Source organism: Callithrix jacchus, chromosome 6 (genome assembly GCF_049354715.1).
Source record: "Callithrix jacchus isolate 240 chromosome 6, calJac240_pri, whole genome shotgun sequence".
NCBI classification, from domain to species: Eukaryota; Metazoa; Chordata; class Mammalia; order Primates; family Cebidae; genus Callithrix; species Callithrix jacchus.
Genome location: NC_133507.1, coordinates 70,077,806 through 70,099,037, shown reverse-complemented (window position 1 = coordinate 70,099,037; position 21,232 = coordinate 70,077,806). Strand labels below are relative to the sequence as shown.

Genomic DNA, 21,232 nt, shown 5'->3' with positions numbered 1-21,232 from the left:
GCTGGATCATAATGGTAATTATTTTAATTTTTTTGAAGAGCCACCACACTGTTTTTCACAGAGGCTGCACTTTACATTCCCACCACAAGAGTTCTAATTGCTGCATATAACACTAACACTTGTTATATATTATCTTTCTCCTATAGATCAATGAGGATGTAATTCCTGTATACACACAAGCTCAGCACTTCTTTCCTTCTCTATCATAGTCCTATCATAATAACCCACAAATAGAAAACTGACAAAAGACTCATCCAAATTTTTTTTTTTTTGAGACAAAGTCTCGCTCTGTCACTGAACCTGGAGTGCAGCGGCACGATCTCGGCTCACTGCAACCACCTCTACCTCCCAGGGTTCAAGCAATTCTCTCTGCCTCAGCCTCCCAATTACCTGGGATTACAGGTGCCTGTCACCATGCCCAGCTAATTTTTGTATTATTTAGTAGAGACAGGGTTACACCATGTTGGCCAGGCTGGTCTTGAACTCCTGACCTCAGGTGATCCACCCATCTTGGCCTCCCAAAGTGCTGGAATGACAGGCGTTAGCCACCATGCCCAGCTGATATCCAAATTTAAAGAAACAAAATTTGCTTTAAAAAATCCTACCAGTAATAAAGGCAAATTGATAAAAATAATATGGCGGCTCACACCCGTAATCTCAACACTTTGGGAGGTTGAGGTGGGTGGATCACTTGAGCTCAGGAGTTTGAGACTACGTGGGTAACATGGGGAAACCCCATCTGTAAAAAAAAAAAAAAAATTAGCTGGGGGTGGCAGCCCACACCTGTAGTCCCAGCTACTTGGGAGGCTGAGGTAGAAGAATTGCTTGAGCCCAAGTGGTCATGTCTGCAGTGAGTCAAGCTCACACCACTGAACTCCGCAAATGGGTAAAAGCCTTTTCACAAAAGATATACAAATGAATAATCGTGAAAATTGCTCAACATCATTGTCAGGTAAATGAAAATTAAAACCACAAGAAGATCACTACATACCTGATCTGAATGGCTAAAATTAAAGAAATTGACAGTATCATCATGGGATGAACACGGAGCAAATGGAACTTGTACACACTTCCAGTAGGAATGTAACATGATTTAACCATTCTGAAAAATTATTTGGTGGTTTCTAATAAATCTAAATATATGCTTGCCCTATGACCCAGCTTTCTACATTTTAGAATATAGTTGAAGAAAATGAGAACATAGGTCCAAAAGAAGATATACGAGAATGTTCATAGGCAGCTCTATTCAAATTAGTTTGAAACCAGAAGTGATCAAAATATCCATAAACAAAAGAATGGACAATATGTGATATATTTATAAAATACTATGAAGCTTAGGAAAAAAATTCAGTGAATGTGCACAACACAGATGAATCTTTAAAAAATGCCTGAGTAAAAGAAGCCAGAGAAAGTTACATATTGTAGAATAAAATGTTCAGTCTTATTACGAAGCTCAGAAACCCTTCTATATTCTTATAAAAATTGTTCTACTTTATATTATGTAATTTTTAAAAGGGGTCTGTAATAGTATTTTAATGTGCCAGAATTTTGATACATTTTAATTGTGGGAAAAATTTAAAGACCAAGTCATTACTTACCTGATAAATATTTCCTTTTGTATGGGACTAAAAGACAAAATAAAAATTAGAATTTAATTATGCTTTATTATAGGATTCACTTTAAACACATTCACAATCATTAAAAATAAACCCTTTTATTACTAGCTTACTATCAATATATTCTTAGCTTAAAATCCTTATTTCTTTGCCTCATTAATTGTCTGTGTTGTCTGTTTTGAACTTAGTTTTTAAAGAAAGATGTAAAGGCCTAACAAAATGCATTAGCTTGTCTGGTGGAAAAGAATACAGGATCTTGAGGAAAAGACAATAATGAGGTAAAGGAAGTAAGAGCATTCTGGTTGGAGAGTCTAGAAAACAAATGTCACAAAAGTAAACAACTGTGACCCTAACTACCTTAGTATGGAGGTACTCACCATTTCTGATGTTTTGAAGTTATAGTTTAATTACAAACTTTGCTTATGTAATGGCACCCTGAGGTGCAGTAACTGAAAAGAACCAATTAAAAAAAAATATTTGAAGTTGAATACTACTACCAATAAACTATGATAAATATTTTGATAATCACTGTAAAACTAATAGCAGTCAAGGATCCTGCTGTAGCAAGTAAACGTACATAGGCCAGCATGGTGGCTCATGCCTGTAAGCCCAGCACTTTGGGAGGCTGAAGCAGGCAGATCACAAGGTCAGGAAATCAAGACTATCCTGGCTAACACGGTGAAACTCCATCTCTACTAAAAATACAAAATGAGCTGGGCATGGTGGCACGTGCCTGTAGTCTCAGCTACTCAGGAGGCTGAGGCAGGAGAATCACTTGAACCCGGGAGGCAGAGGCTGCAGTGAGCCGCAAACGTGCCACTGCACTCCAGCCTGAGTGACAGAGTGGTATCTGTCTCAAAAAAAGAAAGAAAGAAATATACATAATTCCACATGTAAAGAAAGGAAATAGAGCAGGATGTGGAGTTTTGGTTTACAGGGGAAATAGAAGGGGAAAATACTAAAGATGCAAAATGGGGAAATGGTTGCCTTTATCATGTTTCAGACACCCCAAATTCATATTGATTTTTTTCCAAATTCATATTTTGAAACGTTTTTTTAAAAAGCAAACTTTTTTGTAGAGAAACGCTCACACACATACACTCACTTTCACAAACAATTTCCGATTAAATCCACAACCCACCCTCCCCCCATCTCTGACTTTACCATCAACCTAGGTAAATGTATCCTCAAACCCCAAAAATAAGAGACTAAAATGCAACCCAGTCAGAGCCCAGAAATCATATTTTAAAATACCCCAACAGCTATCCCTCAACTGATGTAATTTTCCTAAAAATCTTAAGACCGTCCTACTAAATTAAGCCTCCATTTATATAATAAATACAATAGCTAAACTTCCACCCCAATACTGAAGCATACACCTCTGAAAGTGCTACCCCATGTATCACATCCTAAATCAATTATATTCTACTTATAAATAATCCTCTCAGCCTAACCTCTGCCAATTCAACTTTAAAGACCCGGAATTACCAGAACTGTAAACGACTATTTATACTTACCTCTTTCCTTCTCATATTTTAATTTTATGCTTAAGTATTTATGCAGTTAACATAGCTTAACTATTCAAAGCAAGACACTGAAAATGTCTAGATGGGTCTGTACAATCCCATAAACAAATAGGTTTGGTCCTGGCCCTTTCTATTAACTCTTAGTAAGATTACACATGCAAGCATCCCCACCCCAGTGAAAATGCCCTCTAGATCAACCCAATCAAAAGGAGCAGGTATCAAGCACACACAAATGCAGCTCAAAACACTTTGCTCAACCACACCCCCATAGGAAACAGCAGTGATAAATCTTTCGTAAGAAACGAAAGCTTAACTACTGATACACAGGGTTGGTCAATTTCGTGCCAGCTACCGCGGCCATACAATTAACCCAAGCTAATGAAACGCAGTGTAAAGAGTGTTTAAGATCTGCCCTCAGTAAAGCTAAGCTCCATCTAAGTTGTGAAAAACTCCAGCTGAAATAAAATATACTATGAAAGTGGCTTTAATACCCTGAAGACACAATAGCTAAGGCCCAAACTGGGATTAAATACCCCACTATGCTTAGCCCTAAACTCTAATAGTTAAATTAACAAAACCATTCGCCAGAATACTACAAGCAACAGCTTAAAACTCAAAGGACTTGGCAGTGCTTTATATCCCTCTAGAGGAGTCTGTTCTATAATTGATAAACCCCAATGTACCTCACCACCTCTTGCCCTCAGCCTCTATACCGTCATCTTCAGCAAACCCTAAAAAGACTATAAACACAAGTATATACATAAAAATATTAGGTCAAGGTGTAGCTTATGAGGTGGCAAGAAATGGGCTACATTTTCTTTACCCAGATAATCTCATGACAACCTTTATGAAATCTAAAGGCTAAAGGAGGATTTAGCAGTAAACGAGCAGCAGAGTGCTTGGTTGAATAAGGCCATGAAGCACACACACCACCCATCACCTTCCTCAAATATTGTCCTAGAAATTACTATTACTAAAACCTCTCTATGCACATATAGAGGAGAGAGGTTGTAACATGGTAAGTGTACTGGAAAGTGCACTTGGACAAATCAAAGTGTAGCTTAAAAAAGCATCCACTTTGACCTGATCACTTTGAGCCAACTCTAGTCTCAAACCTCACTAAAAATATTATTAAACCATCTTAATCAAACCATTCACCTTAGACAAAAGTATAGCTGATAGAAATTTTCACCCTGGCTCAATAGACAGTACCATAAGGTAAAGATGAAAGAAAACCATTAAAAAGCAAAGACAAACCCTTACCTTCTGCATAATACATTAACTAGAAAATAACTTTACACAGAGAACCACAGCCAAGTTCCCTGAAACCAGACAAGCTACTCAAGAAGAGCTGAAAGACACCCACCTATGTGGCAAATAGTGGGAAGATTCATGAGTAGCGGTGACAAGCCTACCAAGCCTGGTGATAGGTGGTTGTCTAAGATAGAATCTTAGTTCAACTTTAAACTTACCCACAGAATTACTTAATCTCCCTGTAAGTTTAACTGTTAATCTAAAGAGGGACAGCTCTTTAGACCCTAGGAAACAACCTTCCTACAGAGAGTAAAAAATATTATCACCATAATTGGCCCAAAAGCAACCACCAATTAAGAAAGCATTCAGAGTCAACACCTTAACTATTTTAAATTCTCATCACCCTACTGAATTCCTGACATCACATTAGATTAATCTATTACTTACTAGAAGCAATAATGTTAATATAAGTAACAAGATGTTCTCCATTGCATAAGCTTACATCAGACTGGAATAATCTACTGACAGTTGAGATGTTGAACACATTGGCGTTCCTCACACCCGGGCACCAGCTGTGGCATTGATCACATCGGGGTCACCACCTGAGACACTGATCACCACCTGCAGAGGTCTGTCCTGTAGACCGTGACTAATTGACAGATGAATGAAATACACTCACACACCCAGTACAGCAATTTGAGTGGGATAGGGATGGTCATCAGCTGCTTTCAGAGGGTGATTGCAACTAACTGACCACTACTCCCTGTTCCTCCTCACATTTATTCAGTATAGATTTAATAACAGAGATAGTAAGTTAACATGCTTGTAGATAATTAACATGGTTAAAAGAGTGATTTTATAAATGATACAAGGTTTTGGTTTCAAGGGACCAGAGTAAACACCATTAATGGTAATTCCTCATTGACCTCCCCCTAAGAGGGCCATCCAGCACAAAGTTTACATGAGTAAACAGAGTAGAGACAAAGGGATGTGGAGTAAACAGACTTAACTGGGAAAGTTTCTATTATTCCTAATCTGTACCCTATGATCTAATGCTCTAAGATAAGAATTGGCTGCCTTCAGCTGGTCTCATTAAAACCTTTTGGCCTTCCAAAGGGTTTGAGACTATAATCTTAAAACTTCCCTAATATTTCCCTTAATATTTTGGGTGAATCTCAACAGAGAGTTAACAGCCTAATACTAGTAAGTGATATAATAAGCATCCTATTATTTATACTGTTAATCCAATACAGGTATGCTCTAAAGAAATATTACAAAAAGTAGAAGGAATTTGGCAAATTTTACCCTGCCTGTTTAGTAAACACATCACCTTTACATTACCAGTATTAGAGGCACTGCCTGCCCAGTGACAAATGTTCAACAGTGATATCCTGATGTACAAAGGTAGCATCATCACTTGTTCCCTAAATAGGGACTTGTATGAATGGCCATACGAGGGTTCAGCTGTCTCTTAATCAGTGAAACTGACCTATCCATGAAGACATGGATATAAACAAGTAAAATGAGAAGACCCTGTGGAGCTCTAATTCATGAATAAAATTTAAAACTCAAAAAAGCCTATAACCCTAGCCTACGGTCCCTACATTAAAAATTTTGGTTGGGGTGACCTCGGAGCATAATTCAACCTCCAAACAACTTAAACTAAGACTGCATTAATCTAAGTGAGTTAACACACTTTGACCCAATAATTTGATTAACAGAATAAGTTACCCTAGGGATAACAGTGCAATCCTATTCTAGAGTCCATATAGACAATAGGGTTTATGACCTCAGTGTTGGATCAGGACATCCTAATGATGTAGTCGCTATTAAGGGTTTGTTTGTTAAATGATTAAAGTCCTACGTGTTCTGAGTTCAGACCGGAGTAATACAAGTCGGTTTCTGTCTATTTAACATTTCTCCCAGTATGAAAGGACAAGAGAAATAGGGCCCATTTCATAAAGCATCCTCGCCCCATAGATGATGCTATCTTAGTCTAACAAATCATCACACACCCTACCCAAGAACAGGTTTTGTTAAGATGGCAGAGCCTGGCAATTGCATAAAACTTAAAACTTTATAATCAGAGGTTCAACTTCTCTTTTTAACAACATGCCTATAATTAACTTTCTCCTACTTATTATTCCCACTCTAATCGCTATAGCATTCCTCGTACTCATGGAACGAAAAATCTTAGGCCATATACAACTATGCAAAGGCCTAACATTATAGGTCCCTAAGGACTGCTCCAACCATTCGTTGATGCAATAAAACTTTTCACCAAAGAACCCTACAACTCTCAGTATCTACTAGTACCCCTTTTATTATTGCTTCAACCCTTGCCATTTCTGTCACTCTCCTCTTATGAACTCCCCTCCCTATACCAGATCCTCTAATTAATTTTAATATGGGCCTCCTATTGATACTAGCCACATCAACCCTAGCCATCTACTCTATTCTGTGATCAGGATGAGCAACCAATTCAAATTATGCACTCATCGGTGCATTACAAGCTGTAGCCCAAACAATTTCATATGAGGTCATCCTAGCTATTATCCTGCTATCAGTTCTACTGGTAAGTGGCTCATTTAACTTGAATGCACTCATCAAGCGCAAGAATTCCTCTGATTGCTCCTGCCATCATGGCCCCTAGCCATAATATGATTTATTTCCACCCTAGCAGAAACTAACTGAGCCCCTTTTGATCTAACAGGAGTCGGTTAGTCTCAGATTTCAACATCAAATATGCCGCAGGTTCATCTGCCCTCTTCTTGATAGCAGAATACATGAATATTATTGTAATAAATGCCCTAACTACCATTTTCCTAGGAGCACTACACACCATATATTTGCCAGAACTCTATACCACAAATTTCATTACCCAGACCTTCCTTGTAACCACACTGTTTTCTTTTTTTTGAGACAGAGTTTCACTGTTGTTGCCCAGGCTGGAGTGCAATGGTGTGATCTCAACTCACCACAACCTCTGCCTCCTGGGTTCAAGCAATTCTCCCACCTCAGCTTCCCAAGCAGCTGGGATTGCAGGCATACGCCACCACGCCCAGCTAATTTTATATTTTTAGTAGTGATGAGGTTTCTCCATGTTGGTTAGGCTTGTCTTGAACTCCCAACCTCATGTGATCCGCCCACCTTGGCCTCCCAAAGGCTAGATTACAGACGTGAGCCACCACACCTGGCCTTAACTGCTCTGTTTTATGAATTCAAACAGCATATCCTCAATTCCAACTCACATATCTTCACATATGATCACCAACTCACATATCTTCTATGAAAAAACTTTCTACCACTTATACTAGCATTCTGCATATGAAATATCTCAATGCCTGTTCTAATTTCCAGCATCCCACCCCAAACATAGGAAATATGTCTGATAAAAGAATTACTCTGATAAATAATACAGGTTAAAATCCTCTTATTTCTAGAACTACAGCAGTTGAACCTACCTGCGAATCCAAAAATTCTCTGTGCCACCTATTACACCACATCCTAAAGTAAGGTCAGCTAAATAAGCTATCAGGTTCATACCCCAAAAATGTTGCTTATACCCTTCCTGTACTAATTAACCCGTTAGCTCAACTTACTATTTCCCATAATATTTTCACAGAAACTCTTATCACAATACTGGCTCACACTGATTTCTCAAGTGTGAAGATGAGAGATGGTGGTCTTGCTATGTTGACCAGGCTGCCTCAGCCTCACAACGTGCTGGGATTACAAGCATGAGCCACTGTGCTCAGCCCACATTTTGAAAATTTAGGTTTCTTTAATGAGAAAACATTTACTTTTTAAAACTTAGAACAACAAACTTTGTGTAGTGTTTTAACAAATAACATCAAAATACTGTTGTGGGCCAGGGTAACTTTGTTCATTAAAAAATCTTGGCCGGGTGCGGTGGCTCAAGCCTGTAATCCCAGCACTTTGGGAGGCCGAGACGGGGGGATCACAAGGCCAAGAGATCGAGACCATCCTGGTCAGCATGGTGAAACCCCGACTCTACTAAAAATACAAAAAATTAGCTGGGCATGGTGGTGCGTGCCTATAATTCCAGCTACTCAGGAGGCTGAGGCAGGAGAATTACCTGAACCTAGGAGGCGGAGGTTGCAGTGAGCCAAGATTGCACCATTGCACTCCAGCCTGGGTAACAAGAGTAAAACTCCATCTCAAAAAAAAAAAAAAAAAATCTTCCGATGGGTCAGAAGACAACATTTTAATTCCAAATAAATAAATTATAAACTATGATGTGGTTATTATTTGTCTAAACAAAGGATGTTTAGTTCTTATGGAGAATCTAATTCTTTGTAAAGTAACATGAGGATTCTGGACTTATACATAATTATTCTTCACCACTTCTGCTCACTCAATTCACATGTAAAGAGATTATCATAATTCCTTTGAACAACAAGAAATTTTTGATCTCTTGCAAACACTAAGCAGATAGACTAAAAGTATGCCTATTTCATGTGATCTGGCCTTACCTCCTAAATGTAAGAGAATTACAATTTGAGTTCCAAGAGACTTGAGAGTAAACCATCCTATTAAAACATTCTGAGGTCTTATTCCCAATTTTTTTTTTGAGAGAGTGTTGCTCTATTGCCCAGGCTGGAGTACAATGACTCAGTCACTGCTTACTGCAGCTGCAACCTCCCAGGCTCAACTGATCCTCCCACCTTAGCCTCCCACATATTTGGGACTACAGGCGCATGCCACCACACCCAGCTAGTTTTTGTATTTTTTGTAGAGATGAGTTTTCGCTCAAGCTGGTCTTGAATGCCTGTACTCAAACAATCCAGCGCCTCAGTCTACCATAGTGCTGGGATTGCGGGTGTGAGCCACCATGCCCAGCCTTAATCTATTTAATGAGGCACACTTATCTCAAATAAAATTATTTTAAAACTGGCCCTACTTTTCCTGCTCCTCCTAGAATGGAAAAACACCTTCGGTCATACTTACTAGCTGTTTTGCATAGTGTTCCTTCCACAGAAGAAACTTCACAATTTCCCTTTTTCCATTCACCTGTCTTGATGTGCAGAAAAGCACAGGTATCAACTAAATCCTCACCATCATCTTGGTCTGTCCACTTATCAAATGTCATATTTGAATGATCAAACCACTTGAAACTCGCATCTGTCAATTAAGGAATATTTTCAACATTATGACAGTTTTAAAAGATGTTCAAAGCCAAAAAGGGTATAGAATTAAAGGTGGAAAGTTAATAAGGTATGTCTGGTCTAAACATCTGGTTGTATGATTAAAATTAGAAGGAGAAGTATATCCTGTGTATAGTCAATTCATCAAAGGTATCAATTTAAGAGGGTTCTGAAGATAATCCAATTTTTGCAAAAAAAAAGTATATGTATAATATTCTCATGGGAAGAAAGTCAAGAAAAATAGTTAAAATAGTAGTAACCTTAGTAATTTCACTTCATTTGAAAATATTTACATATGTACTTTATATTTGTCTATAGTGATGATAAATACATTTATTTAATAGAACCATGATAATTTAGTCTATCCTTAGCCTATTAGTTGCTGACACTAACTTTTACAATCATGCCATATTACAAAAATACCGAGATTTAGAACCACATTTTAATCCAGACAAGAATCAGCTGTGGCTTTCCTCTGTGTAACTCATTGAGCTATCCAGGAACAAGCTGTGGTTCGATCATAGGTGCACACTGAAAATGTAACACCTGGAGGCCACAGGAATCATCAACTTGAACTAGAGAATTGAAGAGCCATCAGTTTTACTACATTAAAAAAAGAAGAAAAAAGTCAAGTCCCATGAGGTAAATATCGCTTACCATCTGTGTCATAAAACATGCCCAGTAGAATATCATCTGAGCCTTTCCATTGCTTTTTCAAAGTATCCAATATAAAAGCATTTTCTTCTTCATTATGTATGCTTATCATGTCTGCTCCTGAAATTATTTTAAAGAGAAAAAAGTCAGCATATTCCAGAATCAGTGAAAATCACTAGCCATATAAAAATAATTAACTTTTTATATATATTAGAGCTGGACAATAAACTTTGATCTTATGGTTCATACAAGCTAATAAGGGTATAGGAACATGCCTTGGCTCTCAGCCTCTAAAGATTTATGTCATTGAAATTATGTTTATGTCTCAGTATACCTAATATAAATGGAGGTTTTGAAGGGATAGAAAATAGTTGTAGGGGCCAGGCATCGTGGCTCACACCTGTAATCCCAGTACTTTGGGAGGCTAAGGTGGGTGGATCACCTGAGGTCAGGAGTTTGAGACCAGCCTGGCCAACATGACAAAACCCTGTCTCTACCAAAACAACACAAAAAACATTAGCTGCGCCTAGTGGCACATGCTTGTAATCCCAGCTACTCAGGAGGCTGATGCAGAAGAATTGCTTGAACCCAGGAAGTAGAAGTTGCAATGAGCTGAGATCGTCCCACTGCACTCCAGCCTGGGCAACAGACTGAGACTCTGTCGAAGAGGAAAAAGAAAAAGAAAGAGAAAGAGAAAGAGAATGAGACAGAGAGAGTAGAGAATGAAAAGAAAAGAAGGAAGGAAGCAAGGGAGGAAGGAGGGAAAGAAAATACTCGCAGGAGAAAACTTGTTTTAAAAATCTTTTGAGACCAACAAAATTGCTATTATTTTATTTCAACTACCTTGAAATAAAACCATATTGGCATGTTGGAAATTTCATCTTGTTTTCACAGAGTCTACGTTCAGGTAAGACTTTTTCAAAGGGAAACAACATATATGTATTAAGTACTATGTGGCACTTTAATGAGATTAAATAACTTTTGTGCTTACATTTATTCCTCCTATAATAAATGTATATGATTTTGATTAAGGTATCCCTAATACAATATGATACATTCTTCCAAATGTTATATTGTTGAAGAATATAACAATAATAAAAAGCACCTTTAAAGAATCAGGACTCTCATATCACCAGGTTAGATATTTGGGTTGAAAAAGATGCTAATCACATCACAGTTTTAGTTTGAGCTAACAAGTGTCACAATAATTAGAGACTCAACAAAAGGATACATTTTGGGCTCAATAGTCCAAAATTGCCCATAAATATATAAATAGTATCCAAGCACAGTTTTTTAAAATTGACTTTTTTTGGTTGGATGCAGTGGCTTACACCTGTAATCCCAGCACCTTGGAAGGCCAAGGCAAGAAGATCACTTGAGGCCAGGAGTTTCAGACCAGTCTGGGTAACCTAGTGAAACCCTGTCTCTATAAACAAACAGAATAGCTAGTGTATGCCTATAGTCCTGTCTATTCAAGGGGCTGACATGGGAGGATCACTTGAACCCAGGAGTTCAAGGCTGTAGTGAGCTATGATCACGCCACTGTACTCAAGCCTGGGTGACAGAGCAAGATCCTATCTCAAGAAAAAAAGACATTTTTATTTAAAATATTTTAGAATGTGAAGTTATAAATCTATTTCCTACAGAATGCTGAGAGTATGCTGTAGCAAACAGCCTTTTAATAATTATTCCTTAATGTACTCTTCTTTACTACAGTCTTAATTCATGTCCCATGTAATCTGACTTCAGCACTTTCCAGGCAGAACTAAGTGATTAAGAACTCTAAGCCTAAAATCCAACAAACCTGGGTTAAAATTATTTGTCAATTATTTCCTGTGTAACGGTGAACAAATAACCTAATTTTCATCTCTCAATAAAATGATAATAATACAGCTCTTGATAGGTTTGTTATGATAATTAAAGCCAAGTAAAGTATATGCTGTGCTTAAGCACAGTGCCTGGCATAGGATATGCATGTTAAATAGACCCAGCTTTGGACAGTATTCTCCAACACCTGTCTTCCAACTCCAGGATTAAATATATACCCAATTCCACTGCCTGTAGCTGTGTGTTGTCAAATAAAAGTTGTATATTAAATCTCAGGGCCCAGTTAAAAGTGACATGACAAAATCAATTTTTAAAGAAATTAATGAACGTTATTTACTAATTTGTGAAAAAAGAAACAAAAAAAAATAAGCCTTTTACCATGGTCTGTACACTGATTTCTGATATCCTCTATGCTTTCTACTTTGATGGCTTCTTGGAGAAAAATGTAACAACTCTCTTGGAACTGAATCCAACTAGATGAAGGACAGTCTATGTAGAAAAAAGAAAAACTATGTTAAATAACTTGAGAAAAAGAATTACATAAATTCCCAAAGATAAGGATATTAGATATTAAAGTTTCACACACACACAAAAGCAATTTCCTTTGTTAAATCTTTATTAAAATAAGAAATCAACCAGTGTAACAGGAATTTGTTTCTCTCTATTAAATATATGGGAAAAGAGAAATGTGAAAAGAGAATTCTCTTCGACTTTACAGAGGAAAGATAAAAGTTTTTAGGTTGTTCAGGAATTCAGACATGTAAATTAGTGTTATTACCAAGGTAACAAACTATCTAGAAGACAGCCAATCAGACTTTTCTTTGAAGGTTATCTTTGCAGCATATAACAGTTTCAAAAGTAGATTCTTTGAGGCAGTTTGATAAAATAGGACTATAACTCTGCCTGTATTGCTGTAAAGGGACATCTCCTTCACTTCTCTCTTGGTCTCTTTTTGTTTATTATAAAGATGTGCATTTTTAAGCCTAGACTCTGGAATTTAATTCATTAGCATTATATAGACATTTTATGTTTAAGTTCTGCCTTTTTTTAAATTTTTTTTTTATTGAGACATGGTCTTGTGCTGTCATCCAGGCTGGAGTGCAGTGGCACGATCTCAGCTCACTGCAACTTCTGCCTCCTGGGCTCAAGGGATCCTCCCACCTCAGCTTAACTGGTTTAAAGTCTGGGCTGTGATACATCTGGGCAAAACCAAGAATTTGGAGGTCAACTTGTATAAGGTAGATGAGGAATAAAATTTCATCTTCCTCACTATGAACATAAGTTCTGATGAGGTTACCATGGGGTTGGTTGCAAGTGTTTACTCCATAGTGGCACATACCTGTAGCTGGGACTACAGGTAAGTGTCACCATGCCCAGCTAATTTTTGTATTTTTTACAGAGATGGGATTTTGCCATGTTGCTCAGGCTGATCTCAAACTTCTGAGCACAAGCGATCCACCTGCCTTGGCCTCTTAAAATGCTGGAATAACAGGTGTGAGCCACCATGCCCAGCCTAAGTTGTGCATTACATTTTTAATATAAACAAGTAGAAGCAAGCCCTACCACAAAGATCAGAATTTACCAATTAGCTACATTAATCTAAGTTGATTCTACACTCTCAGTTTTACTGAGCTCAGAATATTGTTCCCAGTACTGACCTCAGCTGCTTTTTTTTTTTTTTTTTTTTTTTTTTTTGAGATAGAGTCTGGCTAGAGTGCAGTGGCGAGATCAGGACTCACTGCAACCTCCACCTCCCAGTTCAAGCAATTCTCCTGCCTCAGCCTCCCAAGTAGCTGGGATTACAGGGGCCTGCTACCACGCCCAGTTAATTTTTGTATTTTTAGTAGAGATGGGGTTTTACTATGTTGACCAAGCTGGTCTTGAACTCCTGACCTCGTGATCCACTCACCTCAGCCTCCCAAAGTGCTGGGCTTACAAGCGTGAGCCACCATGCCCAGCCTGACCTCAGCTTGTTATATAGCACAGAGCACATGGCCGCCAAGCTAGATTGCTTCGAAGTCTTATAACTTCTCGATAATGAGAGTTGAGCAGAAGTGGAATGTTCAACATACTGGTCTTGCCTTTAAAAGGAAGCAGTGTGTCCCTTATATTCGTACTTACTGTATCAGACATTTTTTTTTTTTTTTGAGAACAGAGTCTTACTCTGTCACCCAGGCTTGAGTGCAGTGGCATGATCTTGGCTCACTGAAACCTCTGCCTCCCAGGCTCAAGGGATTCGTCCTTGACCTCCTGATTAGCTGGGATTACAGGTATACACCATGACATCCAATTAATTTTTTAATTTTTTTGTAGAGATAGAGTCTCACTATGCTGTCCAGACTGCTCTTGAACTCCTGGGCTCAGCAATCCTCCCACCTTGGGCTCTCAAAGTGCTGGGATTACAGGCAAGAGCCACTGTGCCCACCAATAATTTATTTTATATCCAAGTTTCTTTTTCCTTCCAGCTGTTTCATAAGCACTTGAATTACACACATAACTACCTTGGTTTAACTCTGGCAGGAATCCAGAACTCTCCCACTATGCTGGCTTAAAGATACAGTGTTTTGCAACAAGCACTTTGCTTTGGGAAAACATTCATTATGAAACATTAAATTAAAGCAATCTGGCTATACAATTACATGATACCAACATTTACAAAGCAAAGAAGTCCAGAAAAGAGTCAGGAATTGGAGATGCCAGATAACTTGGTAGGAGGAGGGTCTGAAAAAAAGACACTTGGTTGAAAGTCTGTACATGGAGCAGGTAGATCCTCTCCACATTATTCTCTGTCTGCTCATCCTTTGAGGCCCAGGCCATCTATACCACCTTCTCCAAGGCATCCCCACTAGAATTGATTTTGACTTATGCATGTAATTTCACCATCCACCATCCACTGGAATTGTAAAGTACCAGCAGGAACATGGCTTTAAAGTCAGAAAGACTTCTGTTTTCATTTTGGTGGTGAGACCTTGGACAACTTCTATTATTTCCTGTGTTTCCTCAGGAAAAAAGAGATAACATCTAACTCACTGGATTGTTGTATCAGGTAAGATGCTGCAAACCTGCACAGCACAGTGCCTCACTAGTACAGGAAAGTATTTAAAATATGTAGCTTTTACATACATCATCATTCGAATCTTCTCTCCTAGACAGTGACCACTCTGAAAATAGAGACTGAGCCTTTTTAATTTTTGAATTCCTAACACCTCAAACATCTCTTGGATTGTAATAAAGACTTAAACTATTCAACTGAATGAATGAATGCTCTTACTTGTCCTTAAATAGCTTAATTTATCATCTCTTCAACATCTTCAGACACTCTTCTTTCCTGTGGGTTCAACCTTTCCTTCTTGAAGCACATTAAGTTTCTTTTTCTTTTTCTTTTTTTTTGAGTTGGAGTCTTACTCTGTCACCCAGGCTGGAGCACAGTGGTACTATCTCAGCTCATTGCAACCTCTGCCTCCAGGGTTGAAGTGATTCTACTGCCTCAGCCTCCCGAGTAGCTAGAATTACAGGTGCATGCCACCACGCCCAGCTAATTTTTATTTTGAGTAGAGATGGGGTTTCGCCATGTTGGCCAGGCTGGTATTGAACCCCTGACCTCAGGTGATGCACCTGCCTTGGCCTCCCAAAGTGCTGGGATTACAAGCATAAGCCACCGTGCCTGGCTGACTTTCTTAAGTACTAAAATACAACTGAACTGACTTTGCTGCCAATTCTAATACCTTTCCTGATAAATTTTTAAAAAGTAAACTTTTTATTCAAATAAAACATGCATGCAATGCACAAATTATAAATACACAAGTTGGTGAATTTTTTTTCTTTTTTCTTTAATGTTCTGGTGACTTTTCATAAAGTAAACATACCCATATAATTATCAGAGGAATGAAGAACAGAACATTAACCCCTTTTGCTCACCATTCTTCCAAAGGTCATCACTAACCTAACTTGTAACACCATCGATTAGTTTTGCCTGGTTTTGAACTTTATAGTAATGGAATGATACATTATGTACTCTTTGATGTCTGGCTTCTTTTGATAAATGTTACTTTTACAATCATTTTATTTAAGACTTATTTAAGAATTTATTTATTCTACTGTTGATGAATATTTGGGTAGTTTCTAGTTTGTGGCTATTGTAATGCTGCTTTAAACATCCTATGCATACTTTTTGTGAGTACATTTCTAGAAGTAGATTGCTGGGGCCATAGAGTGTGGATATGTCCAGCTTTCACAGGTACTGCCAAACACTTTTTCAAAGTAATTATAATACTTGCAAGCAGCAAGTATTTGTTTAAAATCCAGCTTGATCATCTGTCTTTTAATTGAAGTATTTCCAGTAATATTTAATGTAGTTACTGATGAATTGGGGTTTATATCTACCATCTTACTATTTGTTTTTCACCTGTCCTACTTATTTGATGTTTTTTCTCCTTTATTGTCTTCTTTTTGTATTAAACATTTTACATTGATCCTTTTTCTTTTAGCTTGTGAATTATATATTCTTTAATTATTTTTCTGTAGTAGGTACCCTGAAAATTACAATATGTGACTTTCCTTTGTTAATACCCAAAATCAGTCAGTACTTTTACCACTTTGTAGGCAGTCCCAGAAACATACAATATTTTAATTTCATTGACTTTCTTTCCTTTATCTTATTGTTTTATTACTGTTTTGCCTGGCCAGTGTTCCTTTAGGTTTAAATACCTATTTAAATCTTCATTTAAGATTTAAATGAAATCTCTGTTGCTCTTCATTCCTTCTCGCATTTCTGTGTTTCTGATTGGGATAATTTTCCATTTGCTTAAAGAAATCTTGTTGGTGTTTCTTTAAGTGTAGGTCTACTGGAAACTCCCTCAGTTCTTGATATCCAATAAATGTCTTTGCTGGGCACAGCAGCTCACTCCTGTAATCCCAGCACTTTGGGAGGCCAAGTCAGGCAGATTACCTGAGGTCAGGAATTCAAGACAAGTGTGACCAACATGGTGAAACCCTATCGCTACTAAAAAGCACAAAAAAATTATCTGGGTGTGGTGGTGGGTGCCTGTAATTCCAGCTACTGGTGAGGCTGATGCAGAAGAATTGCTTGAACCCAGGAGGTGGAGGTTGTAGTGAGCCAGGATTGCACCACTGCACTCCAGCCTGGGTGACAAAGCGAGACTCCATCTCAAAAGAAAAAAGCTCTTTATATTGTCTTCATGTTTGATGGCTATCTTTGCAAATATGAAATTGTAGAATGACAGCTTATCTTTAAGATACACATTGTCATGCACCATATAATGACATCTTGATCAATGATAGACTACATATACAGCAGTGTCCCCATAAGGTTATATAATACCATTATTTTTACTGTGCTTTCGCTATGGTTAGAAACACAAATACTTATGTCGTGCTGAAATTGCCTACAGCATTCAGTATAGTAGTAACACAGCCATGTAAGTTCTGCATGTTACTGTGGAGCAATAGGCTCCAGCATGTGGCATAGGTGTGTAGTAGGTATACCATCTCAGTTTGTGTAAGTGCACTCTACAGTGTTTGCACAATGACAAAACTGCCTAATGAAAACCTGCATTTCTCAAAATGTATCCCTGTTGTTAACTAAGCAATGAATGACTATAGTTTTGTTGTTTTGGCTTTCATCATTTCTACTAAGAAGTTAGCTGTCAGTCTCACTATTGCTTTTTGGACAGTAATGTGCTTTTCCCTCTTGTTGAAGCTTTAAAGATTTTCTTTGTCTTTGGTTTTTATGAGTTTTACAGTGGTATGCTATTGTTTTAGTTTTTTTTTTTTTTTTTTTGGGGGGGGAGGAAGGCAGGAAGGAAGGGAAGAAGGACGGTAGGGAGGAAGGAAGGGATGAAGGAAGGAAGGGAGGAAGCGGGGAGGGAGGGAGGGAGGGAGGGAAGGGAAGAAAGGAAATCAAGCAATGAAAGAGACATTGCCGACCTGGATCTAGAGGTTTACAAGTTGATTTCTTTTTTTTTGAGAGAAGGAAAGAAAAAAAAAAAATAAGTAAAGGAGAGGAAGAAAGAGGAAGAGAAAGAGGGAGAGTAAATGGAAATATTGCTTTATTTTGAAAAAAATTGGGTATTAATAATGGCCAATCAATGTTTCATTTAAACTAATGGGTAGGTGTGATGTGGTATTGACAAGAATGTATATTTTGTGTATTTGAAGTGGAGAGCTCTATAAATATTTATTAAGTTTACTTGTTCTGGATCTGAGTTCGAGTCCTTGATATCCTTATTAATTTTCTGTCTCATTGAATCTAAGTCTCCTATCTGGGTGTTAGGATCGTTAGCTCTTGTTGTTGCATTGATCCTTTTACCACTATATCTTTGTTGCTTTAAAATCTATTTTATCCGATACAAGAATTGCAACTCCTGCTTTTTATTTATTTTTTATTTTTGCTCTCCATTTGGTTGGTAAATCTTTCTCCATCCCTTTGTTTTGAGTCTTTGTGTATCCTTGCATGTGAAACGGGTCTGGATGTAACATGCCGTTGGGTTTTGGCTGTGTCTTTTGATTGGGAATTTAGTCAATTTAAATTTAGGGTTACTGCCATTTGATGTTGACTGGCTGTTTTATCCATGTGTTGGTGTAAATTCTTCTTTATGTTGGTGCTCTTTACTTTTTGGTGTATTTTTAGAAAGGCTAATACTGGTTGTTTCTTTCTGTGTGTAATGCTTCTTTCAGAAGCTCTTGTAAAGCAGGCCTGGTGGTAATAAAATCTCTGAGTTCTTGCTTGTTCATAAAAGATTTTATTTTTCCTTCAGTTGTGAAGCTTAGTTTGGCTGGATATGAAATTCTGGGCTGAAGGTTCTGTTCTTTGAGGATGTTGAATATTGGCCCCCACTCTCTTCTGGCCTGTAGAGTTTCTGCCGAGAGATCTGCTGTAAGTCTGATAGGCTTGCCTTTGTGGGTTATCCGACCTTTCTCTCTGGCTGCCCTTAGTATCCTCTCCTTTGTTTCAACCCTGGTGAATCTAACGATTATGTGCCTTGGGGTTGCTCTTCTTGAGGAATATCTTTGTGGTGTTCTCTGTATTACCTGGGGTTGAATGTTGACCTGCTTTGCTAGTTTAGGAAAATTTTCCTGAATAATATCCTGAAGGGTATTTTCCAGCTTGGATTCATTCTCTCCGTTGCATTCAGGTACACCTATCAAACGTAAATTTGGTCTTTTCACATAGTCCCACATTTCTTGGAGACTTTGCTCATTCCTTTTTATCCTTTTTTCTCTAATCTTTTCTTCACGTTTTATTTCATTAAGTTGGACTTTGACCTCTGATATCCCTTCTTCTGCTTGAACAATTCGAGTGTTTAAACCTGTGCATACTTCTCGGAGTTCCTGTATTGTATTCTTCAGTTCCATTAATTCACTCATACTCCGCTCTAAGTTGTCTATTCTCAATAGGATTTCATCAAGCCTTTTGTCAAAGTTCCTAGTTTCTTTACGTTGGGCTACAACATGTTCTTTTAACTCACCGAAGTTTGTTATTATCCATTCCTTGAAGAGTGATTCTGTCATCAGGAGGCGCTCGTTCTCCATCAAGCCTTGTTCCATTGTTGATGTGGAACTGTGATCATCTTTAGAGGGAGAGGCGTTCTGACTTTGAGTATTCTCAGCTTTTTTACGCTGGTTTCTTCCCGTCATTGTAAATTTATCCTCCTCTCGTCTTTGAAATTACCAACTTTCAGATTAGGTCTCTTGAGTGGACGTCCAGGTTGTTAGTTCCCAGGGCCAGAGCAGCGGCGTTAAAACTGATGGTGCTTTTCTGCCCAGGATTCTCCTGTCGGGCTTCCTTCTTGTTTCCGTAGTAGGCGACTCTGCCTTCCCGGGGCTCCAAACCTCGGTCAGAAGGGGAAGCGGTCCCGTTTACTCTGCTCCGAGAGCTGCCGCGCCGAGGTGCCGGCGGAACTGCTGCGCCGACCACAAGAGTCGCGCTGGCGACCCGTGTGTTTCCACCACTGGGGGATCTTCTGCTCCGTGAGCGACCAGACTTTGTCTGAAAGTGTGGCGTCCTCTAGTTCTCCGCGCCTTCCCTGAGAGCTGCAATCCTGGGATGTTAGCGATCGGCCATCTTGGATCGTTCCTGTTTTAGTTTTTTTTTAAATTCTGCTAAGAATTCAATGCACTTTCTAAATCTGTTATTTTCATTGGTCACTTCTGAAAAGTTATTGGCCATTATCATTTCAGATACTGCTTCTGCTCCATTCTCTCTCTCCTCCCTTTCTGAGACTCAAAGTACATCCATGTTAGACTTTTTATCATGTCCGGTATTTCCCTTTTGCTCTTTTCAATACTGTTAATACTCTATACTATAATCTCGTTCTTTTTGGTTTATTTTTAATGCTCTCTTAAATTGTAACTTAACTGACAGTAAGGGTAACTTCTTTTTTTTTTCTTTTTTCTGAGACAAGGTCTCTCTCCATCACCCAGTCTAGAGTACAATGGCACGGTCATAGCTCATTGCAGCCTTGAACTCCTGGGCTCAAATGATCCTCCCATCTCAGCCTCCCTAGTAGACAGATGGCTAATTTGTTTGTTTTATTTTTTTTGTAGAGACAGGGGTATCACTATATTGCCCAGCCTGGTCTACCTCCTGGTCTCAAGCAATTCTCCTACCTCGGCCTCCCAAAGTGCTGGAATTACAGGCGTGAGCCACTGTGCCGAGCCCACTTCAGGTTTTCATGCTTTTAAATCCCATCTATTGAGTTTATAATGTCAGTGATTTTTCAGTTACAGAATTTCAAATTGATTATATTTTTTAAATTTCAATTTGATTATATTTTAAAATTCTAATCATAGTAATTATATTCTTTAATTTATCACAGTTATTTTAAAGTCCATTTCTGGTAACTCTAATTTCAAGGTCACCTATTAAGTCTGTTTTCTACTCTCCTCTCTGGTACCCTCACACCCGCTTAAGCCGTTTTTTTTTTTTTTTGTTCTGTCTGGTAGCTATCTATCTAATGCCAAACACTGTATGAAAAATTGTAGCACCTCTAAGTGATGTCATCTTCCTCTAGAATGGCTTCTTATTGGCAGGAACTGAGTCCATGTGAAGAGGTGTTCTAGTCTTTGTGAAGCCCGGCGCCTACAGATCTTTGAAAGCCTGGATATTAACTAGAGCCACCTCCTCTTTGGTGAGTCAAGACTCATATTTTTTGTTTCCTCAGCACCA

At 38.3% G+C, this 21,232-nt stretch overlaps 1 protein-coding gene, 1 non-coding gene and 1 pseudogene across 4 annotated transcripts in view; 2 read left to right on the top strand and 1 right to left on the bottom strand.

The window, feature by feature from the left end:
• The window catches only part of LOC100402350 (CD302 antigen), a 171,046-nt gene that overhangs the window by 6,457 nt on the left and 143,357 nt on the right, over nucleotides 1–21,232 (bottom strand). For 2 of the 3 annotated variants that reach the window (XM_002749408.7, XM_008998829.5), the window contains 4 exons: nucleotides 12,424–12,534; nucleotides 10,222–10,338; nucleotides 9,368–9,541; nucleotides 1,599–1,625 (listed from right to left, as the gene is read on the bottom strand). In XM_002749408.7, the coding sequence (XP_002749454.3) occupies nucleotides 1,599–1,625; nucleotides 9,368–9,541; nucleotides 10,222–10,338; nucleotides 12,424–12,534 (429 nt within the window). The remainder of the gene's footprint in view (nucleotides 1–1,598; nucleotides 1,626–9,367; nucleotides 9,542–10,221; nucleotides 10,339–12,423; nucleotides 12,535–21,232) is intronic. The other variant, XM_008998830.5, reaches the window with a different exon arrangement.
• On the top strand, nucleotides 3,730–4,185 carry LOC144576857 (18S ribosomal RNA). Its single transcript, XR_013519460.1, has one exon. It is a non-coding gene; the product is annotated as an 18S ribosomal RNA (ribosomal RNA).
• On the top strand, nucleotides 6,475–7,451 carry LOC144576653 (NADH-ubiquinone oxidoreductase chain 1 pseudogene; annotated as a pseudogene).